This window comes from Lepidochelys kempii, chromosome 26, assembly GCF_965140265.1.
Source record: "Lepidochelys kempii isolate rLepKem1 chromosome 26, rLepKem1.hap2, whole genome shotgun sequence".
Lineage (NCBI taxonomy): Eukaryota > Metazoa > Chordata > Testudines > Cheloniidae > Lepidochelys > Lepidochelys kempii.
Window position 1 is genome coordinate 14949787 of NC_133281.1, and position 25122 is coordinate 14974908.

Below are 25122 nucleotides of genomic sequence, written 5' to 3' on the forward strand. Positions count from 1 at the left end.
TACAGCCTGATTCGAGCCAGGCTGAGTCTTCAAATCCCCTTTAAAGGGAGTTGAGGATGGTCAATACTGCACAAGCTTGGGCCCCTGAACTGTTCCTAGTGTTACTATGAGTTAAACAGCTCAGACATCCCACCCCAGGGGTAGCTGCATGTCAGGCCTGGTGGGAATGACCTGTGTGCTTTGTATAACAGTTTGAAAAGCAGTCTGGGATCCTCCAGGGATGGAGTACACTCTAGAAATGCAAGATATTTATAGACCTCCTCACATGCCAGCATTACCCAGCGGCAGAGTGCCAGGTGCACAATGCAGGTTTTCTCTGATGCCACAATAAGGAGCTCTTTCTGCATGCTTTTTGGAGGACAATCACCGCTGCTGTAATGTGTCTGTCATAAAACCCACCACAAGGAATACAAAGTAATGCACCTCGGAAAACACAATGCCAACTACACATATCAAATGATGGGGTCTAAATTAGCTGTTACCACTCAAGAGAGATCCTGAAGTTATTGTGGACAGTTCTCTGAAAACATCCACTCAATGTGCAGCGGCCGTCAAAAAAATCAAACAATGTTGGGAATCATTAAGAAAGGGATAGAGATAAGACAGAAAATATCATATTGCGTCTACATAAATCTATGGTACGCCCACATCTGGAATACTGTCTGCAGATGTGGTCACCCCATCTCTAAAAAGATATATTGGAATTGGAAAAGGTTCAGAAAAGGGCAACAAAAATGATGAGGGGGATGGAACAGCTTCCGTATGAGGAGAGATGAATAAGACTGGGACTTTTCAGCTTGGAAAAGGGACGACTAAGGGGGGATATGATAGAGGTCTATAAAATCATGATGGGTGTGGAGAAAGTAAATAAGGGAGTGTGATTTACTCCTTCTCATAACACAAGAGGGATCGAAGGCTGCAGGATGGCGCTGGGCAAGCCGCCAAGGTGTCGGTCCCCTTCCTGTAGTTACTGACTCCTGCGTTTTATGGCAAAGTCATGAATCAATAAACAAGGGGCAAGGAGTGGAAAATTCCACCAGGTGGGAGGGTCAGCGTGCGAGCTGGGAGAAGCTCAGGGGCGTGACTCCCCAGCCGCGCCCTAGAGAGTATCATCATGTCCCTCTGTAGGGGCCTAGCCCCCATGTTAACTATGGGATAGTGTCTTACACCGGGGGCGGGGCGGGGCGGGGCAGGGCAGAGAGGCCTAGGCATGGCAGGGCTGCCCCAAAGGACACCCCTGCCCCACAGTTCCCTACATCCCCCTTCTGTACCCCCCCCCAAGAATCACCCCCTGTCCCATGCACCCCCTCCCCCACCACTCTGAAAATCATCCCCAACCCCATAACGCCCTCCCCCACCGTCCCCCCAAAGTCACCCCCCGCCCCATAACACCCTCCCCCAACACCCCCCCAAAAATCAACCCTCCTGCCCCATAACACCCTCCCCCAACACCCCCCCAAAAATCAACCCTCCCGCCCCATAACACCCTCCCCCATCACCCCCCCAAAGTCAACCCTCCTGCCCCATAACACCCTCCCCCATCACCCCCCCAAAAATCAACCCTCCCGCCCCATAACACCCTCCCCCATCACCCCCCCAAAGTCAACCCCCCCGCCCCATAACACCCTCCCCCATCACCCCCCCAAAAATCAACCCTCCTGCCCCATAACACCCTCCCCCAAAAATCAACCCTCCCGCCCCATAACGCCCTCCCCCACCGTCCCCCAAAAGTCACCCCCGCCCCATAACACCCTCCCCCAACACCCCCCCAAAAATCAACCCTCCTGCCCCATAACACCCTCCCCCAACACCCCCCCAAAAATCAACCCTCCCGCCCCATAACACCCTCCCCCATCACCCCCCCAAAGTCAACCCCCCGCCCCATAACACCCTCCCCCATCACCCCCCCAAAAATCAACCCTCCTGCCCCATAACACCCTCCCCCATCACCCCCCCAAAAATCAACCCTCCTGCCCCATAACACCCTCCCCCAAAAATCAACCCTCCCGCCCCATAACACCCTCCCCCATCACCCCCCCAAAGTCAACCCCCCCGCCCCATAACACCCTCCCCCATCACCCCCCCAAAAATCAACCCTCCTGCCCCATAACACCCTCCCCCAAAAATCAACCCCCCCGCCCCATAACACCCTCCCCCATCACCCCCCCAAAAATCAACCCTCCTGCCCCATAACACCCTCCCCCAAAAATCAACCCTCCCGCCCCATAACACCCTCCCCCATCACCCCCCCAAAGTCAACCCCCCCGCCCCATAACACCCTCCCCCAACACCCTCCAAAAATCACCCCCCCGCCCCATAACACCCTCCCCCAACGCCCCCCCAAAAATCAACCCTCCTGCCCCATAACGCCCAAAAGTCAACCCCCCCGCCCCATAACACCCTCCCCCAAAAATTCACCCCCCGCCCCCTACCACGGCCCCCCGCAGCCGCGAACTCCCGCCTCCTTAACGCTCCCCCCCCCCCCAGCCCGGCGCCTCCTTAAGGGGGCGGGGCCGGGGCGAGGGGGCGGGGCCGCGCGGCGGGCGACGTGCGCGCCGCCGCGGGCCCAGCAGCGGGCGGTTGTGACGGGCGAGGCGCGGGGCGAGGCGCGGGGCGAGCGGAACATGGCGCCGGGCGGCGGGGGCGCGGCGGCGGCGGGGGCGCTGCGGGCGCTGCTGGGGCTGGCGCTCGCGCTCCCCCTGGCGGCGGGGCCGGGCCCGACCGGCAGCGAGGGCGGCAGCGTGATCCTGGGCATGCGGCTGGAGGGCACCAGCAAGCCGGCGGCCGCGGCGGCCGAGGGGGGCGTCATCCAGGTGACCGAGGGCAGCCAGGTGCGGCTGCGGCTCTTCGGGCTGGGCATCCGGCCGGGCACCGGGGAGCTGGTGGCCTTCGCCGCCCTGGGCGCCTGGGCCAACGCCAGCGCGGCGGGCAACGCCAGCGCCCCGGCCCGGGCCGAGGGCGGCTGCCCCGAGCCCACCCAGGACCTGGTGGTGCAGCCCCGCATGGCCGAGACGCGCGACACCTCGGGGGTGCTGCTCGTGCGGGTGCGGCCCCTGCGGAAGCACGAGCGGGCCAAGGTCTACGTCCTGTGCACCAAGCGCGGCCCCGGCCAGCCCTGGCTGCAGCACCAGGGCAGCGACGGCCGCCTCATGGTGGTGGAGGAGAAGAAGTCGCTGCTGCCCCTCTGGTTCCAGATCATCCTCATCCTCTGCCTGCTGGTGCTCTCCGGCATGTTCAGCGGCCTCAACCTGGGCCTCATGGCGCTGGACCCCATGGAGCTGCGCATCGTGCAGAACTGCGGCACCAACAAGGAGAAGCGCTACGCCCGCAAGATCGAGCCCATCCGCAGGAAGGGCAACTACCTGCTCTGCTCCTTGCTGCTGGGCAACGTGCTGGTGAACACCACCCTCACCATCCTACTGGACGACCTGATCGGCTCCGGCTTAGGCGCCGTCATTGCCTCCACCATCGGCATCGTCATCTTCGGCGAGATCGTGCCGCAGGCCCTCTGCTCCCGGCACGGCCTGGCCGTGGGCGCCAACACCATCGCCATCACCAAGTTCTTCATGCTGGTGACGTTCCCCCTCTCCTTCCCCATCAGCAAGCTCCTGGACTGCATCCTGGGCCAGGAGATCGGCACCGTCTACAACCGTGAGAAGCTGGTCGAGATGCTGAAGGTGACGGAGCCCTACAACGATCTGGTCAAGGAGGAGCTCAACATGATCCAGGGAGCGCTGGAGCTCCGGACTAAGACAGTGGAGGATGTCATGACCCCGCTCCACGATTGCTTCATGATCAACAGCGACGCCATCCTGGACTTCAACACAATGTCGGAGATCATGGAGAGCGGCTACACCCGCATCCCGGTCTATGAGGAGGAGCGCTCCAACATCGTGGACATCCTCTACGTCAAGGACCTGGCCTTTGTGGACCCTGACGATTGCACCCCCCTCAAGACCATCACCAAGTTCTACAACCACCCGGTCCATTTCGTCTTCCACGACACCAAGCTGGATGCTATGCTGGAGGAGTTCAAAAAAGGTAAGCCCGCCCAGGTTGGGTTCTGCTTGCTCCGCTGTTGTGTTGGGGCTGGGCTGGAGCGCTAGGTCAGTAGCTTGCGGCTTTAGTGGGCAGATGGAGGAATGCCAAGGGGCTGTGACTAGAGGGAAAGTGAGAAAGGAAACTCTAGACTGACCATCACTGGAGTCTCTCCACCACTGGGCTCAGTTACACCGGTGCAAATCCAGAGGCATCTCTGCTAACCTCAGTAGAGTTAGATCAGGGGAGCTGAATGACACCTGCCAGAGGCTTCTCCTCCCAAGGGGAAATGCTAGAATCCCAGGCACTCGGGGGTGTTTAAAACTAGACTAGACCAAACATTTGCAACTATGCTGCAAGGACCAATCCTGAGCTGGGCCCCTGTGGAGGTGAACTAGATGGCACCTCGTAGGGACACATGCTCCGGCAGCAGCTCGCAGGGGAAGGGATGCACTCCTACCGACTGTTTGGCAGCGAGGATATGTAAAACTGAGCATTGCAGGGGAGGGAGAGACTTCTATTTATATTGCGAGGAGGCAAACTCAGTTCAACGCAAAAATTTAGAAATACTTTGTCTGCAAAAAAGCCTTGTTTATTCTCTGATCAGCAGCCCCAGAGACCCATTAATGGGCACTGATGGATTCCTTAGGCCTCAGATGGAGGTTTTGGTCTAAAAAGTTTCCAAAAGCTAATATTTACATAAAATATTTTACATGCACACAGCCTTTGTTTGGGGTTTTATTTATATCTGGAGCTAACCACTTCCCCATGTGTTTGCAACTCAAACATTGCAGGACCTGCTACAGCAGAGAACCTGAAAGTGAAACTGATGTAGGAGTGCCAATGAAATTGAGGAATCTGTTGTCCAGGTGGAATGAAATGCAGAAAGCAAACAAAGTGTGTGTGTGTGTGGGGGGGAATTGTGGCTCGGGGAGAGGGGGGGTCAGTTTAGTGTTTTTTTATCATTTCGGCTGTCCTTAGCCCAGGGAAGAAACGTCTTGACTCAAATACGGGGTTTTTAACTTGGTGATGTCTCTTTAATTCAGACTGTGGGTGATTTTCTCATTTGTTTTCGAGCATTCCTGGTGCCGGGTGAGCCAAGTGCACGTCAGAGACTCAGGGTTCAGCCAGGCTGGGGTGGGGGGTGTCCAAGGCAGAAGTGTCCCCCCTCATGCTGTCCCTTAGATGGCAGTTCTGTGTAATGTGCTGGGGGCAGGGGTCCCCATGTGGTTGAGGACCTTCAATCTGCAGCTTGCGTTACTGTGTAAACTAGGAAGTCAAAGCAACAAATTGCTTGTACGCCACCCTGCCTTCCCTCCCCCACCCCCACTCCCACCCAGCCATGTGGGTCACTCTCTAGCCCCGGTATATATGGGGTAGGACTTGACCCCACCAGCGGTGCAGTGACCGGGACAGTTACTAGCTTGGCTCTCCAGCTTAGCGGGAAGAGAGGCAAACAAGCCAGGAAGCGCTGCTCTCTTTCCAGTATAACTGCACTTGCTGGGTGCCCCGGGCCTGATTCTCCTCTTACACTGATTTGGCACCAGGGTCACTGCGCTGGCTTCAGCTTTACCCGATGGGCCCAGTGGTTACATTCGGCAGACTCAGGGCTCTGGCAGTGGGCTGCAGAGACACGCTTTGGAACCGAGTCAGCTGTGGCCCAAAGTCCTGGCAATGCGATGACTGGTTTGTGGCCTGTGTGCAGAGGGATGAGGTGTCGCACTCCAGTTCCTGATGGACAGGGGTCCACCCCGCTGGCCCCAGCACTTGGGGACGCTCAGAGCAGAGAGCTCAAGATCTGAGCAGGCCATGGAGACAGAAGTCCCCTCTCGCCCAGAGGCCGTTCCTCCGCTCCAGCAGCTGGGGGAGTTGCCTGCAATACTTGTGTTGGGGATCAGGAGACAATGGGTCATTTCACAGAATGGCGACAGCGAGGCCCAGGGCTGGCTGTTGGGCCGGCTCCCAGCTGGGTGTGTGGGCCCAGGGCTGAGCGCTTTGTTTGTGTCTCTTGGCCCTTTCCTGGGAGTAGCCGGCACGGGCATCCCAGTCTGCGTGGGGCTTGATCTGTGTTTGCTCTGCGCTGTGCAGCCTTTGTCCCTGCGCTGACCCCGCAGCCAGGCTGAGACACCTGCAGCCCTGTGGGCCCTGGGCTCCAAAGGTCCCACCCCAGGCAGGGCGAACTACTGGGACGATGTTTACTGCTTCTGGTTCAGCCCCACGGGGCTGCGAGCTCTGCAGGGATCATCTGAGCCTGCTGGGGAACCTGGCGGGAATGCATTACACGTGTCCCCCCCACCCAGCCGAACAGGAATCCACTCTCCCTGTTACCCACCTTCCGCCCCAACCACGGGCCCAGCTCGCTCCCTTTGCACTGAAAGGGAGTTTTCCCTGCGGCTTCGAAGGGAGCAGGACTGGGACCCTTGCCAGTCCCCTTTCTCCCCAGCCCAGGCAGCAATGGGGGTGGGGAGAGACTTGTTTGCTAGAACCATCGCTGGGGCACTGCCAGTTAGCACCTGAAAATCTGGAATCTGCCACTGCGCCAGTGCCCCGGTGCCCGCCCCATTTACCCACGCGATGGGCACCACGGACATGGCTGGCCGGCTTTACACACATGTCTGGGGTTGGGACAGGAGCTCAGGTCACTTTAATCTGATCCCTCGTCCCCGTTGGGTGTGGTTCTGGCTCAGTCGCCTGAACTCCAGGCGCACCCTCCGGTCCGGGCTGGCTGCAGCTTTTCTGCTCAGCTGGTCCAGGTGTGGTTCGTGCTGTACGTTGGACCTAATAAACCTGGTTCCCGCCCTGCCTGGCCGCGGGTAGAGGCTGGCAGGAGTTTGCGCCGTGAGAGCACTTGGGGGAATGGTCACAAGGATCTCTGGCGTCCCCGCACCCCAAAGCCCCATCTGCAAGAGCCTTTGCAAGCATGCGCCCCTGAGGCACTGGTGTGTATGTTCTGGGGTCGCGGGCATGGGGCAGGTCACACCCCGGCCACGCTACCCCCGTGACAGTAGCCAGGACCTCAGTCCAGCCAGCTGAAAACTGAGTCAAAGTTGGGAACCTTGCTGAGCTGCAGCTCTGCCCACAGACTTCCCTGATGGGGGAGGAGAGGGGTTATGAGCCCCCGAATATCAATACCCCCAATCCACCCACCCAACACACACACTTAAAAAACCTAAATCAAGGAATTAGTGGCTAAGCTGCAGATTCACTCAACCCCGCCTGCTGGACAGGGCTGGGCATGGACCTAACCTCCCACTGGAGCCTCTTACTGCTTTTTTTAATCATTTTGGGGACAAAATTGGCCCAGGGTTGAGCCCGTGTGAAGATCAAGCCCCTTTCTCCCGCACCCCCCCGAAGTTGGTCCCGCGAGGGTGGGCTGAGGCCCCTGGCGAAGTCAGGCCTGCTGGGTTCTGTGCCCAGCTCTTCTGCCCACTCGCTGAGGTCCCTGGGCAAGTTCCCACCCTCTCTGTGCACTTTGTAACTGGGGCCAGTGACTCAGACCCCGCTCTCAGGGAGCGCGTGCAGAAGCATCCTATGCTGAGTATGTGCTCTGAGATCCTCGGATGGGCGGGGCTAGAGAAGGGCCCTGGGTTAAAGTCCGTGATTGAGGGTGTGTCCACACCCGTGGCTGGCCTGGGCCAGCTGACTCAGGCTCGTGGGGCGTTTGGGCCAAGGGGCTGTTCAATTGCAGTGTAGCTGTTCCATGCTAGGCCCCTGCAAGGCAGGAAGGTCCCAGAGCTCGGGTCTGAGCCTGGGTGTCTAACAGCCCCGCAGCCCGGGCCAGCCGCAGGGGTGGAATTGCAGGGCGAGGCAATCTGGGCAGTGCCTGAGGTCCCCGCTGTGTGGTGTGGGGCACACGCCCACGTAGGAGAACGTACTCACTTTGCAGGGGGCTGTGGAAGCTCTTGCAGGATTTCTCTTCCTCTACCCCTGGGGCCTTGTGGGGCAGGGTCTCTTCGCTCCAGCCGTGGCTAACGCTCTCTTGCCCCCATACCCTGCACCTTGAGAGCAGCACAAAGCACTCCTGCCCCTCTGCCCCCCGGGGCTGCTCCAGGGTGCAGACAGTCCCTGGTGGGCTGAGGGTCTCCGGAGCCTGGCGCTGCTCTCCCATGATGCAGCCTGTTACTCTGCCAATCGACTGCTGGGCTGGCTGACGTTCTCCAAGCTTGGGCCTCAAGGGGAGATAAAAGGCCTTAAAAAAAAATAGCCTCTTGCCTTTGGCTTTCCCCTTGCCGCAGAGAGCAAGCAGCCTGCAAGCCACAGTCTGTGAACGCCGGTTCCTCCTCCCCTCTGCCCCGGCCCCGCTGACGGGTCCGCGTTCCAGTGGCAACTCCTGCCGAAGGAACAGATCTCAGTGGGTGAAAGCTTTTCAGTTCACATTAAGATCCTCCGTCAGTATCGCATCTGGCATCCCACCACCGCCTGCCTTCTTTGTTACCCCCGCATTCTTCTCTGGACACTGATCCATGCCCCCATTAGATCTCCTTGCCCTGCTCTGTCCCCGTATTGATTACATCTCTTGCCATCGGTCTCGGAGCATCCGCCCCATCCGCCGCTCGTCACCACAATGCTTATCTGGCCCCCGTGGTGGTGGTATCTGGATGTCTCACAATCCTACCTACACTGATCTTTGCAGCGCCATGAGGCAGGCCAGTGCTGTTCTCCTGCTTTACAGACACAGAGCAGGGGCCCAGAGAGACTAAGTGACTTGCCAAGGTCACACAGGTAGTCTGTGGCAGAGCAGGGGATTGAGCTGGGTCTCCCAAACTCCAGCCTGGCTTCCTGATCTCTGGCCTATCTAGCCAAAGTCTTGGTTCTTTGCACATTCAGTTCTCTCCTCTCCAGTCTCTCCTCTATTCTGTGCCGTTTCCCAGTCCAGCCTGTCCTTCTCCCCTTCCCACACCACTCTGTGTGCCTTCAGAAAAGAGATCTGGTGAATTTCATTTTGCTGCTGGCTCCTGGAGCAGAGCAGCAAAGCCAAGGATGGGTACTGGTGTCCTTTTCCGGCTCGTCCTGGGCCACTTTCAGCTATGCCCTGAAGAATGAGACTTCGTTTTTCTTGCACCTTCAGATGTAGCTCAGATCGCTGTGAATCAGCCTTGCAAAATCAGCCGCAGCCCAGGGGCAAAACCCAGCGTGCACTGGTAAATATTTGTAATAACATTGCAAATCACTCCTGACCTGTCCAGTTCCTTGTCCTGGGTCAGGCAGGAAAGTGGAAACTCACAGAGCATCTGTAAATAGTATTTACTCTTCTAACACCATTCTTAAGTCGTGCAGGAGCATTTCTTTTCCCTCATGTGGCAGTGAGTTCCACAGGCTGAATCGGCACTGGCATGGGGAAGGGCACAATAGATCACTGTTAAACTTCTTGACGTCCCAGTTCACAGCTGTCCCCCTGCTCTCCCCTCCGGGGGCTAACAGCACGATGGCATCTTCCATCCTGTCTCCATGGTCCCAAGCCCGCAAGGTTACTGTCCTCCTCCTCATTCAGAGCGGGGAGCCGGTGGCATGAGAGCAGGGGGCTTGCCCAGCTGGGGAGAGCCAAGAATGGACGAACAAGGGGCCAGATTTTCACAAGAGCTCCACTCCTTTTTAGGCACCGAAATAAATCACCAAGTTTTCAATGTTGCCTTTGAAAATCTACCTTGAGAGCCCGTCTGGCTGTCTGTGCCCCCCCACCCCCCCACCCGATCTATCTGCTAGTCTGTCATTTTATACGGCTGCCCATTGCTGTCTCACCTGTCACGTCATTATCAGTGCAATAGTGAAGTTCAGTCTGGCCCCAGCTGAGGCTTTGAAGTCCTTGAAAACCGGGCCCCGAAGGGAGGGGAGCAGTGGGATTCCCTTTTCCACTCAGCATAACTGCCCGCAGTAGAATCTCCCTTCACAGATATGTCTCTCTGCCCCTCCTGGGTCCCCAAAGCATGTAACCCACATCTGCCTTGGGGGCGTCAGTGGGGTCTAAGCACGTGGTTGAGTGTGCCGCAGAATCTGGGCCTGGAGCCCGGGGCTTGCTGGGTCCGTCTCCGAACATCTGCTGCCGTGTCCCTTTCTAGGTGAGGTGGCAGGAGCTCCGCCCTGTGCTGTCTCTAGGTTCTTACGTGGTGCCCATCACTGTGCTCTCTGGCCACCTCCCCAAGGGAGGAGCTGGGCCAACAATAAGGGATCTGTTTCTCCCCCTCTCCTTCACGCTCGGCAGCTCCTGCTGCTCACGCTTGTGCTGATTTCGTCCAGGAGCGAGATCCCAGTCCTGGAGCAATTTCCAGGGAAGCTCCCTCCTGACTCACTGACGCGTAGCGGTTGGAGGCAGCTGTGATCACACAGAGACAGGCGTCTGTGGCCTATCTGGGCTGGTCCAAGGAGTGTTTTAGAGACAGTGATGTCATTGCAATTTGCCCAATGGTATCTTATTAACGAATGCACGGGCTGTCGATCTGGGCCTACCATGCTCCTATTTAACAGCACTAGTGTGCGTGATGGGGGCCGTCGGTCAAAGGATTTACTGTCTCTGGGGTGGTCCCGTTACTCCTGAGTGGGGAAGCTGGGCCAGCTCCAGGAGTGTTCTGTTTGTGCCACCACGTAATTTACCAGCCAAAATCTCTGTTGTAGTATTCTTCCGTACTCCATTGGTCGTGCTCTCCATCGCCTTCACGTGTAAAGCCGGGCTTCCTGAATAGCAGGAGCTCAACTGACCAGCCTCTATGGGAGGGAGAAATTGGAGCTGGTACGATTCTGAAACCTGTACAATTAGCTTTCCCTGCATCATGATGTTGTGATTTTTACAGCCTAGCAGGCTGCCAGCGCTAAAGCTAAACCCCATGTGCTACTGGTAAGGAGAGTTCTTAGCTTTATCATAGAATCACAGAAGATCAGGGTTGGAAGGGACCTCAGGAGGTATCTAGTCCAACCCCCTGCTCAAAGCAGGACCAACCCCAACTAAATCATCCCAGCCAGGGCTTTGTCAAGCCAGGCTTTAAAAACCTCTGAGGAAGGAGATTCCACCACCTCCCTAGGTAACGCATTCCAGTGCTTCACCACCCTCCTAGTGAAATAGTGTTTCCTAATATCCGTCCTAGACCTCCCCCACTGCAACTTGAGACCATTGCTCCTCGTTCTGTCATCTGCCACCAGTGAGAACAGTCTAGATCCATCTTCTTTGGAACCTCCCTTCGGGTAGCTGAAATCTGCTATCAAATCCCCCCTCATTCTTCTCTTCCGCAGACTAAAATAACCCCAGTTCCCTCAGCCTCTCCTCATGAGTCATGTGCCCCAGCCTCCTAATCATTTTCGTTGCCCTCCGCTGGACTCTCCAATTTGTCCACATCCTTTCTGTAGTGAGGGCCCAAAACTGGACACAATACTCCAGATGTGGCCTCACCAGTGCCAAATAGAGGGGAATAATCACGTCCCTCGATCTGCTGGCAGTACTCCTACTAATACAGCCCAATATGTCATCGGCCTTCTTGGCAACAAGGGCACACTGCTGACTCTCATCCAGCTTCTCATCCACTGTAATCCCCAGGTCCTTTACCAAACACCAATCTGTGAGCTTGCGGGGTCAGAAGATATTGGATCTGCTCCCGGTCTGGGACGGAGTATTGCCCCGCTGAGCGTCCTTTTGGGTGGGCACGTTCTGACACACAGATGTTTGAGTGAGCTCCAGCAGAAGTATGGGCTGGATGCGGGGGCGTAGGCGGGGGCTCTGGCTTTGCAGACTGGATGGCCAGAAGGGATCACTGTGATCATCTCGTCTGACCCTTGCAGGCCTGCTGGCTCTGCGAAATCCTGCCTTCAGGGCAGCTGGAGAAGGGGCCATTTCTGAGCAGTATTTGGTCTGCGAGTTGCTGGGTGGGTGGTGGCTGGAGCCATCGGCTGGGCAGGGTCTGGTGCAGCGGAGGGCCGACGATCTGCAGAGAACTGGCTGACCACGTAGCGACAGTAGTAACCACAGGCCTGGCTCCTCTCCTCGGGCCTGTTGCAAAGCCCATTGGGTCCCTGGGAGTCTTTCCACTGGCCTCAGGGGGCTTTGGATTGGGCCCCCCATTTCCAGCTGCTGAGTTGCATGGAGACCCAGCCACGTGCGGCTTCCTGAGTGATGCTTCCATATGAGCAGTTGCAGCTGCTGCCCCAGGGCTGTTGTGCGAGGAGGGGAGGTGGGAGGCGCCCACCCGACGCTCTGTCTCAGAGTGCGCCGCACGCGGTGAGAAGGAGAGAGGAGGCCTGGCCAAGTGGGCAGAGTGCGCAGCAACCAGGGGGTTACTCCTTCTCATAACACAGGAACTAGGGGGTCACCAAAGGAAATTAATAGGCAGCAGGTTTAAAACAAACAAAAGGACGTATTTTTTTCACACAACGCTCGGTCAGTCTGTGGAACACGCTGCCAGCAGATGTTGTGAAGGCCAAGAACATAACAGGGTTCAAAAAAGAACTAGATAAGTTCATGGGGGACAGGTCCATTGGTGGCTATTAGCCAGGATGGGCAGGGATGGTGTCCTGAGCCTGTTTGCCAGAAGCTGGGAATGGGCGACAGGAGATGGATCACTTGATGATGACCTGTTCTGTTCACTCCCTCTGGGGCACCTGGCATTGGCCACTGTCAGCAGACAGGATCCTGGACTAGATGGACCTTTGGTCTCACCCAGTAGGGCCGTTCTTAAGTTCTTATGAAGTCCCAGCGTGAGTCGGTGCTGGAGCTGGGAGTGGGGTGCAGGGGTCCTGACCAGCAGCCTCCTGCTCTAACCACTAGACAACACTGTGGCCGCATCAGAGCTGCAGGAATTCTGTATGGAGCGTTCGGCATCCCAGGGGCAGGGGCAGCGGGGCAGCGCCCAGCTGGCGGGAGCTGTCCTAGCCTCTGCAGTCACTGGGCCTGTGCCAGTGGACACCAGCTGAGGTTCAGCCCCAGTTCTCGGGCGCTCGGTGGGGCTTGAGGGCAGCCGTGGGTCCTCTCATCATCTCAGCCATGCTGTGCGCGCCCAGGTGCCAGGTCGGGGCTCGGATCCATCCCTCGCTGTAACTCCTCCCTTCCCAAAGCGGAAATGGGAGGGGCCCCTTCGTCCTGGTGCTGATTGGCTGCGCCAGGGAGCCTGTGGCCGAGGGGGGCCTGGCGGTAAAGGCAGCCTGGGCCCCAAATCCCTGGTTTGTCATGTGTGTTAAATCCCGGGGGTCCCCTTGTCGCTCATGTCAGCCAAGCGTCCAGTCCACTTGCACAAACACTCTGGGTGCCGCCCTCCTACCCCATTCAGTTCAGGGTCTCCCTGCAATTCTGCCCAATTCCCCCCATGCCAGGGGCCCTGTGCCCCCTTCCCCCAAACCTGGGCCACCTCATGCCTCCCCACACCCTCTCCCCTCCCAATCTCGGAGTTAAGTCCCAGGGTGCTGGCCTGTGAAACCCGGCGTGGGATGGGCAGAGGAGTTCAGCTGTTGTGCTGGGAGGCATCAGCGGCTGGGGTCAGACCTTGTTTGACCATAGACAATTGCAGAGGTGCTCGGGCCTGGGGCTGTGCTAATGAGCTGACAGGGGCTCCGGGTGCCCCCCCAGCGCCCCCTTTTGACTTGCTGATTTCCCCCTAGGACATGCCCTGAAATTGTGGCATCGATCTGATGTGGCATCCAGTAGTCGTGTTGCAGACAGATCCCGGTGTCGCTGCCAGGGCCCATGGCTTCCCCCCCGACCCCATGCACAGAGCCTGGGGCCCTGCTTCAGCAGCAGGAGCAGCGATCCCAAGCAGGCTGCAGCTGTGCTCCCAGCCAGGAGAGGAGCCGTGCGGGCTGTCGCATTTGACACCCCTCTCCGCTGTTTTTGGGGGCGCCTGGGTTTCTCCCTGGGGTGAGGCACCCAGTGCTAACGTGAAGCTCCTGGAGTCCGTCGGGATCAGGCACCACATGGACTCCCAGCCTCCTCCCCAGTTGCAGCTGTGCTGAACTGTGCCCATAGGCAACATCCCCTAGTGGCACCATCACCCCAGGTGATGGGTGTTTTCCAGCTCTCCTAAGAATCACGTACCGGCCCTGCAGGGTGTTGGACTGGCTGGGGCAGCCCTACGGACGCTGTGCGGGTGAATGAGGCCGCGGTTTGGCCTGAGGTGGAGGGGGATGGAGAGAGGCGGATGGGGGCACAGAGAAGCGGATGGGGGTGACAGCAGGCAGCGGGGCAGATGTGCCCAGAGGCAGAAAGTCGGCGTCTGAACTATTGAGAGGTGGGTCCCCGTCAGTGCCTGGATACATGTGTGCGAGCTGCTGCAGTTGAGTCAGGGGGACGGGGGAGGCCAGTGTATGGACCACGGCAGGTCTGTCTTTATATGGCTGCGTGGCTAGAGCCCTGGACTGAACTTCGGGACCTGGGTTGTGTTCCTGGCTCTGCCACTGGCCGGCTGGAACCGTTCCTCGGTTTCCCATCTGGGCAGTGGGGAGAGTGATGCTGATGCGCGTTGGGATCTCGGCCTGGCCAGTGCTGGCGAAAAGCTGGGGTTGTCCCTGGGAATTCAGCGCTCTCTGAATGAACGGGCCTTTCGGGCCTGCGGCGCCGAGGCTACGTGTCGGGAAGATCCATCTCTTTCCCCCTCTTCTGTCCTGGCTCCGTGCTGAGCTGGTCCCCGTGTGTCACTCATTGCCAGTGCGGGAGCAGGGTGCGGGGGCAGCGGCTGGCCAGGCAGACGGGGAGCCTCATCTGCTGGGGGGCAGCCCAAGGGGTGAACTGAGCGGTTCGGCAGGGGAAGGGGAAGGAGCTAATGCCGGTGGAGAAGGGCGTGCAGACCCAGGCAGGTGAGAGGGGGCGTTGCCTGATCTGTGCAAACTCCCTGCCGAGGCGGCCCCGCCGCAGGGGGATGGACCTTCCTGCCTGCCCCAGGGTGGTTCCTTTTGATCTTCTCTCTGCCCGGCAGCAGCCTTTCCAGTATGGCAGGCTCAGCTGGCGTGGCTGGCAGGGTGAGCAAGCAGGTTCCCTGCTTCCTCGTGGGGAGGGGGCCGAGGGAGGGACACCAGGGCTGGGGGAAGGTCAGGAAGCGAATAGGGGAGCTTGGGAAGAGAGCCAGACGGAGACTCACTGAGTGACCTTGGGGGAGACCTTTCCTTGCTGTGCCTCTGTGTCCGTGTGACCTGGAAGGATAAGGCACCCACCACCTCCAGCTAATGTCTGTAAGGTGCGACCCTCACTGGCCAAGGTGTTCTCGTTCGCCAGTTCCTTGGACTCCTTGCTCCAGAGCGTGACTGGTGTCTAGGGAGAACATTGCAACCTGCTCCGGTGGCAACAGTTTCTGTTTTAAAGCTGAATTTTCGAACCTCTCCCAAGTCCCCGAACGTCGTGAGCGTGCCATGTCCGGGCCAGGGGAGCACGGGTGCTGCAAATTGAGGCCACTTGGCAAAGGGGCTGCTGAGATCCAGCCCCCCAACCCTTCCTCCAATGCCCTGTTTCCCAGACCTGAGGAAGACTCTGTGTAGCTCGAGCACTTGTCTCTCTCCGCAGAAGTTGCTCCAATAAAAGATCTCCACTCCCCGCCCTTGTCTCTAATAGCCTGGGACCGACATGGCCACACCAATGCGGTTTCTAAAATGTCAGCTTTCTGACCGTCCGTTTTTGCACAAAGACAGAGAAAGATCTATAGGCAAAACGCCCATAAAACTCGCCCCATGGGGCTGGTGCTGTGGAGATCCGGCGCTTGGTACCAAGAACAAGCTACAAAGGCTCGTTGTTACCAAGTCATTCACCTTTCGTTTGTGGTACGCTGGACCGTGCATGGGATGCCAGCACGGGGCAGAGAGAGTCCTCTTCCCAACAGGGCCTGTAGCCTAGGGGAACATGCACTTGGCTGGAGACTGAGAGTCCATGTGTGTTCTGCTAACTGCTTTTCACGCTTTGTGCACTTCACAACCCTGATTGTTAGCCCATTTCTAACGTAGAGACAAACAACTGTCACCCATGTGAGGCTGTACATGGTCACGCTAGCCAGATCTGGAAAGAGCACCCAGATCTGACAGGCCACGTCTAGTTAACTCAACCTCGCTGCCTTTCAGAATGAATGTGCCAGATCTAGAACACGAGACTGGCCAGACTGGGTCAGACCAAAGGTCCATCCAGCCCAGTGTCCTGTCTGCCGACAGTGGCCCCTGCCAGGTGCCCCAAAGGGAATGACCAGCACAGGGAATCACCAAGTGATCCATCCCCTGTCGCCTATTCCCAGCTTCTGGCAGCCAGAGGCTAGGGACACTCAGAGCATGGGTTTGCATCCCTGACCATCTTGGGTAATAGCCATTGATGGACCAATCCTCCATGAACTTATCTAATGCTTTTTTGAACCCTGGTGTAGTTTTGGCCTTCACAACATCCTCTGGCAAGGAGTTCCACAAGTTGACTGTGCCTCGTGTGGAGAAATACTTCCTTTTTCTTTGTTTTAAACCTGCTGCCTCTTAATTTAACCCATACTGGGTTTACCATGGGGCCAGTGGCACCGGGCCCAGAATCAGAAGGGGCCCTGGCCAGCCTGATCCCCCGGCCGGCTGAGCTGGTCAGGAAAGCTGTCCCCGCCCCTGCTCCACCTCCACCCTGCCTCTTCCCGCCCCTGCCCCACCTCTTCCCCAAAGCCCTCGCCCCTGCTCCGCCCCAGCCCCACCCCCACTCCACCCTTTCCCCGGAGCTATGTCCCAGCTGGGGGACTGCAGCAGGGGTCGGGCACGCCCTGCATTCACCGGGCGGCGGGAAGTGGAGCAACGCGGCCCCAGCCCGCTCCGCCGGCTCCCAGCCACGCCGCTGGTGAGTGCTGTGGGGGGGTTTCCCCCCTGTCCTGCAGTCCCAAGGCTGGGAGCCAGGGGAGCAGAGCGGAGCAGGTTGGGGCCAGGTCACTGCACTTCCCGCCACCCCGTGAGTGCGGGGTCAGGCCCACTTTGCAATCACCGGGCGGCAGGAAGTGGAGTGACCCAGCCCCAACCCTCTCCGCTCCGCTGGCTTGTGCTGCGGGGCAGTTTTCCCCCTGCCCCCCAAGCCTGGAGAGGAGATGGAGTGGTGGTGAAGGGGCATTGGATGGGGAAGAGAAGGGGATAGGGGAAGCAGGGGCTCAGCATGCAGATCCCCTTGGCAGCAACTGGGGCTCCCCTGTTAAGCAGGCCCATCAAATCCTCACCCTGACAAGCCCCACCTCCCCTGCATCTGTACCACCCTGATGAGCCCCCCCAGACACCCTCCCCACTGAGCCCCAACCACCTACACCCCCACCCAAATGAACCCCACCTCCCCTGCACCCAGACACCCTCCCCACCCCCGCTGAGCTCCAACCACTTTGGCTTGGTCCCCCCTGCAGACTCCCATGGCCCCTGCACCTGGAATCTCCCTGTGCATCCAGATCCCCCACTGAGCTGCCTGCACCCAGACTGCCCCACACAGAACCCTCTTACCCCCATCTGGATCCCCCCACACTAAGTCCCTCTGCACTTGGATCCTGCTGCCAGGCTGAGCCTCCCTGCCCACATCTGGTGTGCCTGGCACAAAAGGGGCAGGGCCCCAGGGTGTTTCTGTGGCAGGCATGGCCCTTGCACTGTGTCGGGGTCAGGTCCCTGTCCCAGGGGGGCAGGGGAGGCTGCAGGGTATTCTCCCACCTCAGTGGCCTGTGCTCCCCACTGCCATGGTGGAACTTCCGTATTTCTTAATTGAAAAAAATATTGCAGAATTTTAAAATATTATGCACAGAATTTGATGCAGAATTCCCTCGGGAATGTGGGGCACTGTACAGCTGTGATGGTGGGACTGTGAAGGGGGTGCTGGACAGTAGGGATCTGTGGGTGGGGGAGCTGGGCAGTTGTGGTGGGAGGTCACCAGGAGGGGTCTCAGGGTATAGCAGGTCTGGGGAATTAAGCATAGGGATCTGTGGGGGAGGGCTCTGGGGGAGGGGGTGCTGGGCAGGGGGGCAGTGCGGAAGGGGCACGCTGGCAGCGCAGGCTGGGCGAGCCTGTGTGTGTCTAGCAGTTCGTAAAGTTTCTGGGTTTGTAAACAGTGCCTTTGTGCTGGGCTGAGTGGGGCCACTTCCGCTGCGCTGCGCTTCATTGCCCCCAACCGGCTCCTCGCTCTGCGGCCCGCCCCCCATCACATGCCCTGTTTCCCCAATGGGGGCCCACAAATAGCTTTGGCGCTGGGCCCACAAAAAGTTAATCCAGCCCTGAATTTAACTAGGTGATCCCTGGTTCTTGTGTTAAGTGAAGGAGTAAATAACACTTCCTTATTTACTTTCTCCACACCAGTCATGATTTTATAGACCTCTATCATATCCCCACTTAGCCATCTCTTCTAAAAGTCGCTGTCTTTTTCATTTCTCCTCATACAGAAGCTGTTCCATCCCCTTCATCATTTTTGTTGCCCTTTGTACCTTTTCTAGTTCCAGTATATCTTTTTTGAGATTAGGTGACCAGAACTGCACAGATGTGGGTGTACCATGGATTTATAGAGAGGCAATATGATATTTTCTGTCTCATTATCTATCCTTTTCCTAATGGTTCCTAACCTGTTCACTTTTTTGACGGCCGCTGCACATTGAGTGGATGTTTTCAGAGAACTCTCCACGCTGACTCCAAGATCTCTTTCTTGAGTGGTAACAGCTAATTTAGACCCCATCATTTTGTATGTAGAGTTGGGATGATGTTTTCCAATGTGCATTACTTTGCATTTATCAACATGGAATTTCATCTGCCATTTTGTTGCCCAGTCACCCAGTTTTGAGAGATCCTTGTGTAGCTCTTCTCAGTCTGCCTGGGATTCAACTATCTTGAGTAGTTTTGTACCATCTGCAAATTTTACCACCTCACTGTTTACCCCTTTTTCCAGATCATTTATGAATATGTTGAATAGGCCTGGGCCCTATACAGACCCCTGGGGGACACCACTATTTACCTCTCTCCATTCTGAAAACTGGCCATTTATTCCTACCCTTTGGACAGATTCCTCTCTGTTCTTTGGATCTGGGTTCCTTAGAAAGTGCAGACTGGAGAATCACTGTAAGTGTAGGATGCAGGGGTGTTGTAGCTGTGTTGATCCCAGGATTTTAGAGAAACAAGGTGGGTGAGATCATATCTGTTATTGGACCAGCTTATGTTGGTGAGAGACACAAGCTTTCGAGCTACATGGAGCTCTTCCTCAGGTCCAAAGCTCGCCGTGACAAAGAGAGGTTAGCAAACGTACATCTTCTTCAGACCTGTGGAACAGTTCTGTGTAGCTCAAAAGCTCGTCTCTCATCAACAGAAGTCGGTCCAATAAAAGATATTTCCTCACCCACTTTGTCTTTTAAAGCACATAAAAAATTACAGAAAACAAAATACAGCTGGTTAATGGGTTACAATGTCACAAAATGTGCTCAGCACACAGAGGCACAATTATCATTCAAGGGTCTTATCACAGTCCTGCTAAAAGGCAAACATCCTGAGTTCTGTGCTAGGCTTGGCTGGGTGGGGTTGGTTTCAAGGTGGAACTATGGATCCTTAAACATAGACCCTTGGTGATCTCCAGTCCCGTTTACTGACCATTTGAATTCGAGGACTGCTTGTGTCACTTCAACCAAGCAAATCTAAAGTCGAATTGAGAAATGTAGCTGTCAGATTCTGTACTTTGGGGGAGTGTCCTGGAACCCCCATATTCCTCATTTTCCTATAATTGTGACCTTACATATAAAGCGGGCCTTGTAAGGTATCAGGGGAAAGGTTATGATCTGCTGAAAGTCATTTCTCTGTCTATACATGTGTATCATTAATGCATAAGAAGTTGTGAGAATTGTGTTGTATGGTGGTCACTAAAACATGCTGTAAGTTTGGGGAATCAGTGAGATCTTAGCTCCCCAGAGGCAACAGCAAGGAAAGTAACCAACACCCGGGTGGGGTGTGAAACAACCCATCAACAGCCATTGTCCAGCAAGGGAGCACAATGCAATGACTCACCTGCATGAGGCCCCACCAGGGGAATTGCTCAGCCTTGCTTGGAGAGACTCAGCAATGCCCCCCAGACATGCCTGGACTTGTGCTCCCCAAGCACATGGACTGAGTGTATAAAACAGACTCAGTGGACACACACTGGGCCTTCTCCTGGCCCCACTTATGCTGCAAGCAACCAAGACACTGAGAAGAAGACAAGACTCCAACAGAGGAGACTGGCCCAGGTTTAAGGAACAAACCTGTATATTGAGGATTGCAATATCCAGGGGGGTGAGAAAAACTGCTTCATCTAGATGTTGCTCACTCTAATCGGGTTGAGAGTTCAGACTGCGTGCTGATATTTTACTTCTTTTGGTAACTAACTCTGACTTTTTGCCTATCACTTAAAATCTACCTTTTATCGTCAATACATTTGTTTAATTGTTTATCTTTACCAGTGAGTTTGTATGAAGTGTGGGGCAAATCTGCTCAGGTTTGACAAAGGCTGGTGTCTGTCCACTTTCCATTGATGAAGTGGTGACAGTATATTCCTGGGGTACAGTGCTGGGAGCTGGGGGGATTTGGCTGGTGCCTTTCTCTGTGTGATTCATGAGTGGCTCTGGGAGCATTCATGCAATTTAGCTGGGGGTGGGGGCTCCACATGCGGTTATGCTGAGTGATCACAGCGCCTGGAGGGGTTTGCTGCTGGTCACTAGCCAGGCATTGTGAGAGAGAGCCCAGGCTGGAGAGAGTTCAGGAGGCACAGTGGTCCCACGGTCCCAGGCTGCACCCGGGGGTATCCCGTCACAGCGGCGCAGCGAGCAGTGTGAAATACACAGCTTGTTGTACTGAGCAAGATTTGCACTTCATATATTGGTGTAAAGATTTTAAGTGAGGCTTTAATTGTGGTGGCTAAGGACAGTCCGGAGGAGGCTTGTTGTTTTTCTGTTTGCTTATTTCGGGTAAGTGAAGTAGGGACAGAAAAGCAGGAAAATGAATGAAAGCAGTGAAGCCATTGCGAAGTTGGAGCTTTTTAGGCTGCAGGTTGCAGAAAAGGAGAGGGAGCACCAGAGAATATTACAATGGGAAACTGGAGATAAAGGAGAAGCGGGAAGAAAGAGAGAGAGAGCGAAAACACTGGGCTTGCTAGAGAAGCAGAACCAGAACCACCAGCCCCAGCGATTCCCATCATGCCAAAAATCCACAGTTGGGACCATTTATGTCCTGCATACAATGAGGCAGATGATATTGCTGAATATCTGACCACCTTTGAAAGGCTATGTGCAGTGCATGAGATCCCTGATGCCAAGCGTTCCGACCTGGATTGCAAAATTAACTGGTAAAGCTCTGAATATATTCAATTAAATGCCCATTGAGGATGCTTTAGACTATTGTAAATTTAAAAACATTGTTTTGCAAAGGTTTCAGATTATCCCTGAAACATATAGAGTTAAATTTAGGAATCTGAAGAGGGATATTGGTTTGAGTAATGGGGAATATGTGAACAAAATGAAAGATTTGATGGGAAAGTGGGTGAGGGGCAAAGGTGTTACAAGGTTTGAGGGAATGTTGGATCTTGTTGTTCAAGAGCATTTCCTAGTTATATGTAAGGCGGATGTGACCCAGTGTCTATGGGACAAAGAGGTAACGTCTGTGGATGAGATGGTATCTCTTGCTGATGCCTTCATAGACTCATAGAACATCAGGGTTGGAAGGGACCTCGGGAGGCCATCGAACACACCCAAGCAGCTCTTGAAAACAAACCACTGAAAGAGGTGTTTGAAGCTGGTGGGAAGAGGAGAGGTTTACCTAGGGAGGTGGTAGAATCTCCTTCCTTAGAGGTTTTTAAGGTCAGGCTTGACAAAGCCCTGGCTGGGATGATTTAACTGGGAATTGGTCCTGCTTTGAGCAGGGGGTTGGACTAGATGACCTTCTGGGGTCCCTTCCAACCCTGATATTCTATGATTCTATGATTCCTAGCAAGAGGGAGGGTAGCTGGGAGACTGGGCACTCACCTCCCCAAAACCATTCCTCTAACCCTCATCCCAAACCTCCTGTAAAAGCAAACAAGCCCAGAAGGTGCTATCAGTGTGATTCCACTGATCCCCTGAGGAATAAACGCCCTGTGCTGGGCGGAAGCAGGCAACCAATAGCTCCTGTTAGTTCTGCTGCCCTCAACACTGAAACCGATCACGTTGGTTTTGTGAGGTTAGCCTCCGCAGAACCAGACATGGAGCATGTAACGGCTGCCCAAATTGATGGCAGGGAATACTTGGGGCAGAGGGATGCAGGGGCCCAGATCTCTCCGGTTAAGCAGGGTGTGGTCCCAAAGGCCAGTATGTTACCTGGCCAAATGGCAGAGATTGTGGGGGAGGGTGAAAGCAGATTCCTTGTGCCACTAGCTAAAATCCATGTGGTTTGGGAAGGTTTGGAAAGTGTTCTGACTGTGGGGGTAATAGAACACCTCCTAGTCGACCTGCTCCTGGGGAATGATTTTTTCCATGTAGCTCAGGTTAAAGTATTTGCCTGCAGCAGGAGGGAGTGTCCCTTCCATCAGTGCTTCTCTGGTGCAGACGTGGCCATGGAGACGTTAGAACAAGGGCTTTACAGCAAGTCTCTTCGCGCTCGTGGACGGCTCTGTCCTTGCTGGGTAGTGTCATCCAGCAGCCTGCCATGGTCATTGATGCATCCCTCAGTGCGAACAACTCATCCACCCTCCATCTATACAGACCAGCTCCGCACCCTGCTGGGCCAGGCCGTGAGCAGCCCTAGGTGTCCGTGAGAAGCCAAGGAAGATCACTTTTTCTCTAGTAATAAACGAGGCCTCAGGCCAGTGGTTCTTAAACTGTGGGTCGGGACCTCAAAGTGGGTCACAATCCCATTTGAAAGGGGTCGCCAGGGCTGGCGTTAGACTTGCTGGGGCCTGGGGCTGAAGTTGAAGCCGGACGGCATCGGGACTCTGATTATAGGCCTCTGGCCTGGGGCTGAAGCCCTTGGGCTTTGGTTCCCCCCGGCCTGGCTTTGGTCCCTCTCAGGCTTTGGTCCCCTCTCCTGGGGCTGGGCAGCAATGGCTGTTGTCAGAAGGGGGTCGTGGTGCAGTGAAGTTTGAGAACCCCGCGGGGCCCTGGGTATTGTCTCGAATGGTGTTGCTGGAGCTCCTGTTGCTCTGACCTCGGCTCCAGGCAGAGAGCTTAGAAACGAGAAGAAAAAGGCAAAGGAGGAAGTTCCTCCCCCCTGGAGCGAGGTTTGCTGCTGCCAGGACCCAGCCTCCCTCCCTGCCTGCACTGCTGTTTGACCCAGGCCTGGGTTAGGGAGGCGTCTGGCCTGGGCCGAGGTGTCCGTGACCCCATCGTTAATAGGCTCCCCCGCACGGCATGCTCCGTACCGCTTGGGCTGCTGGCTGGGCTGGCCTGCCCCACTGGCCTGGCCCTCCAGCAAAGGGGGTTAATGTCTCCGGGAAAGGCAGGCCGCCAGCAAGCCATGCTCCGCCGGCCTTGGAAGCGATGGGGCGGGGGCCGGTAGCTCAGGGGTCCGAGGCTGTTGGAACAGGGCGATTTGGTGCACTGAGGATGGGCATCGCCCCTGGACGTAGAGGGGAGCTACTGACGCAGGGGGCCCCGGAGAACGCTGGCTTCTCCAGCGCTGAAATACAAAGGGACTCCCCGCACTTCGCTGCTCTCCTCCTTGGGCTCTTCCCCCGTCCCTCTGCCCCCTCTCGGCACCTCGGCCCAGGCCCTGGGGTGCCCCTCTCTGAAGAGGCATGCCCGCATCTCACCCCAAGCCCCCAGCTCCTTGCATCCTTCCTGGCCATGGGCGGTGTGTCTCAGAGGGGCATTAAGGACAGGGGAGAGGGAGGCTGGGTTATGGGTGCGCTGGGGGGGGTGGAATTCCACCAGGGACGGATTTGGCCCAGGGCCTGCCTGTGGAGGGCAGAGCCGTGTCTGGGGTGGGGGCAGTCGGGTCTGGGGTGGGGGCAGTCGGGTCTAAGGCCACTGATCGGAATGCGGTTGTGTGCTGGCTGAGATCTGCTGAGTGTGAACGCTGCACATTGGGGGTTATCTAGGGGAACCCAAGGGGGCGGTAGGAAGGAGGGTCCAGTGGACAGGGCACTCGGAGATCCAGGTTCGAGTCTCGAGTCGCTCGCTCTGCAGGGAAGCCACCGGGCTGTTCAGTCAGCGCCCCTAGGGACGCCTGCCCTTGGACGTAGCCAGCGGTGGGTGCTCCTGCCCTGGCCCCCGGGCTGGGGCTAGGCCTCGGTGGGATCCCTGAGGTCAGTCCCCTGAGTTCTGCGGGCTCCAGCGCTGACAGCCTGGGAGCGCCAGGGCCGTCGATCCCACAGCCCATCCAGTCCGAGCTCCCGTGTTACCAGGCCCCAGACCCTCTCCCCCACCGCCCGGGCTGACGCAGAGCGGAGCCCGTAGGAAGAGACGTCCCATCTCCACCCAGTGACTCCGGGGCCCGAGAGTCCAACGCAGCCCCCAGGACAGCGGCCCGTGGGGGTTCCCCTCCCTGCCCCTGCGGCCTGGGGCTCTCGATAAGACGAGCCTGGTGGCTTCTCTCCTCTCTTTACTGGTGGGGGCAGAAATGGCACATGTGCAGGGGCCAGGCTGGGGTAACCGAGGGCCCATTTGCCCTCAGCGCACAGTGGTGTCTATAAGGTTTTGTTCGGGACTTTTCACATCCAGCCCCTTGCTCAGGGAGCCTCCCCCGCCCCCCCATCCAGGTGTCGCTGCCTCTGCCCTTTGTTCCTCTTCCTTCCCAATTCTCTGCCCAGTTTCTGAGTCTCTCTTGCTCCCTCCTTTGCCCTGGCCCCCAACCATTCACCAAAACAGTCAGCAATTCTGTAGAATGTCATCGCTGGCCTTCGATGGGGACGCCCCAGTGCGATCCATGCCTGGCTGCTGGTTTCACTCCTCTCCGAGTAATTGTTTCAGGCTCTCTGCAGACTCTGGCAGAGGTCACTGCAGCGGGCGTGCTTGGGGCATGTGTCTTCAGAGCCGAACAGCTGGAGTTGCTTGTTTGTGTTTTCACTGGGAGCTACAATTCTGCAGAGTCCGACTGGCCTCAGGACACGTCAGGCCGGATCCAGGCCGGGTGCGAGACTCCTCTCCGTTGGAGTGCGCCTGGCGGGATGCAGCTTGGACAGCCAAAGTGCTGCCCCGGGGAGTTCTGGGCCGCTGGGCGGGGATCTCGGCTCCCCCT

General features: G+C 56.8%; 1 protein-coding gene across 1 annotated transcript in view; it reads left to right on the top strand.

Moving 5' to 3' along the window:
- Positions 1-2588: 2588 nt before the first annotated feature.
- The window catches only part of CNNM4 (cyclin and CBS domain divalent metal cation transport mediator 4), a 42391-nt gene continuing 19857 nt past the window's right edge, over positions 2589-25122 (top strand). Inside the window, exon 1 of the mRNA XM_073325473.1 lies at positions 2589-4041. Within this exon, the coding sequence (XP_073181574.1) occupies positions 2625-4041 (1417 nt within the window). The 5' untranslated portion in view covers positions 2589-2624. The remainder of the gene's footprint in view (positions 4042-25122) is intronic.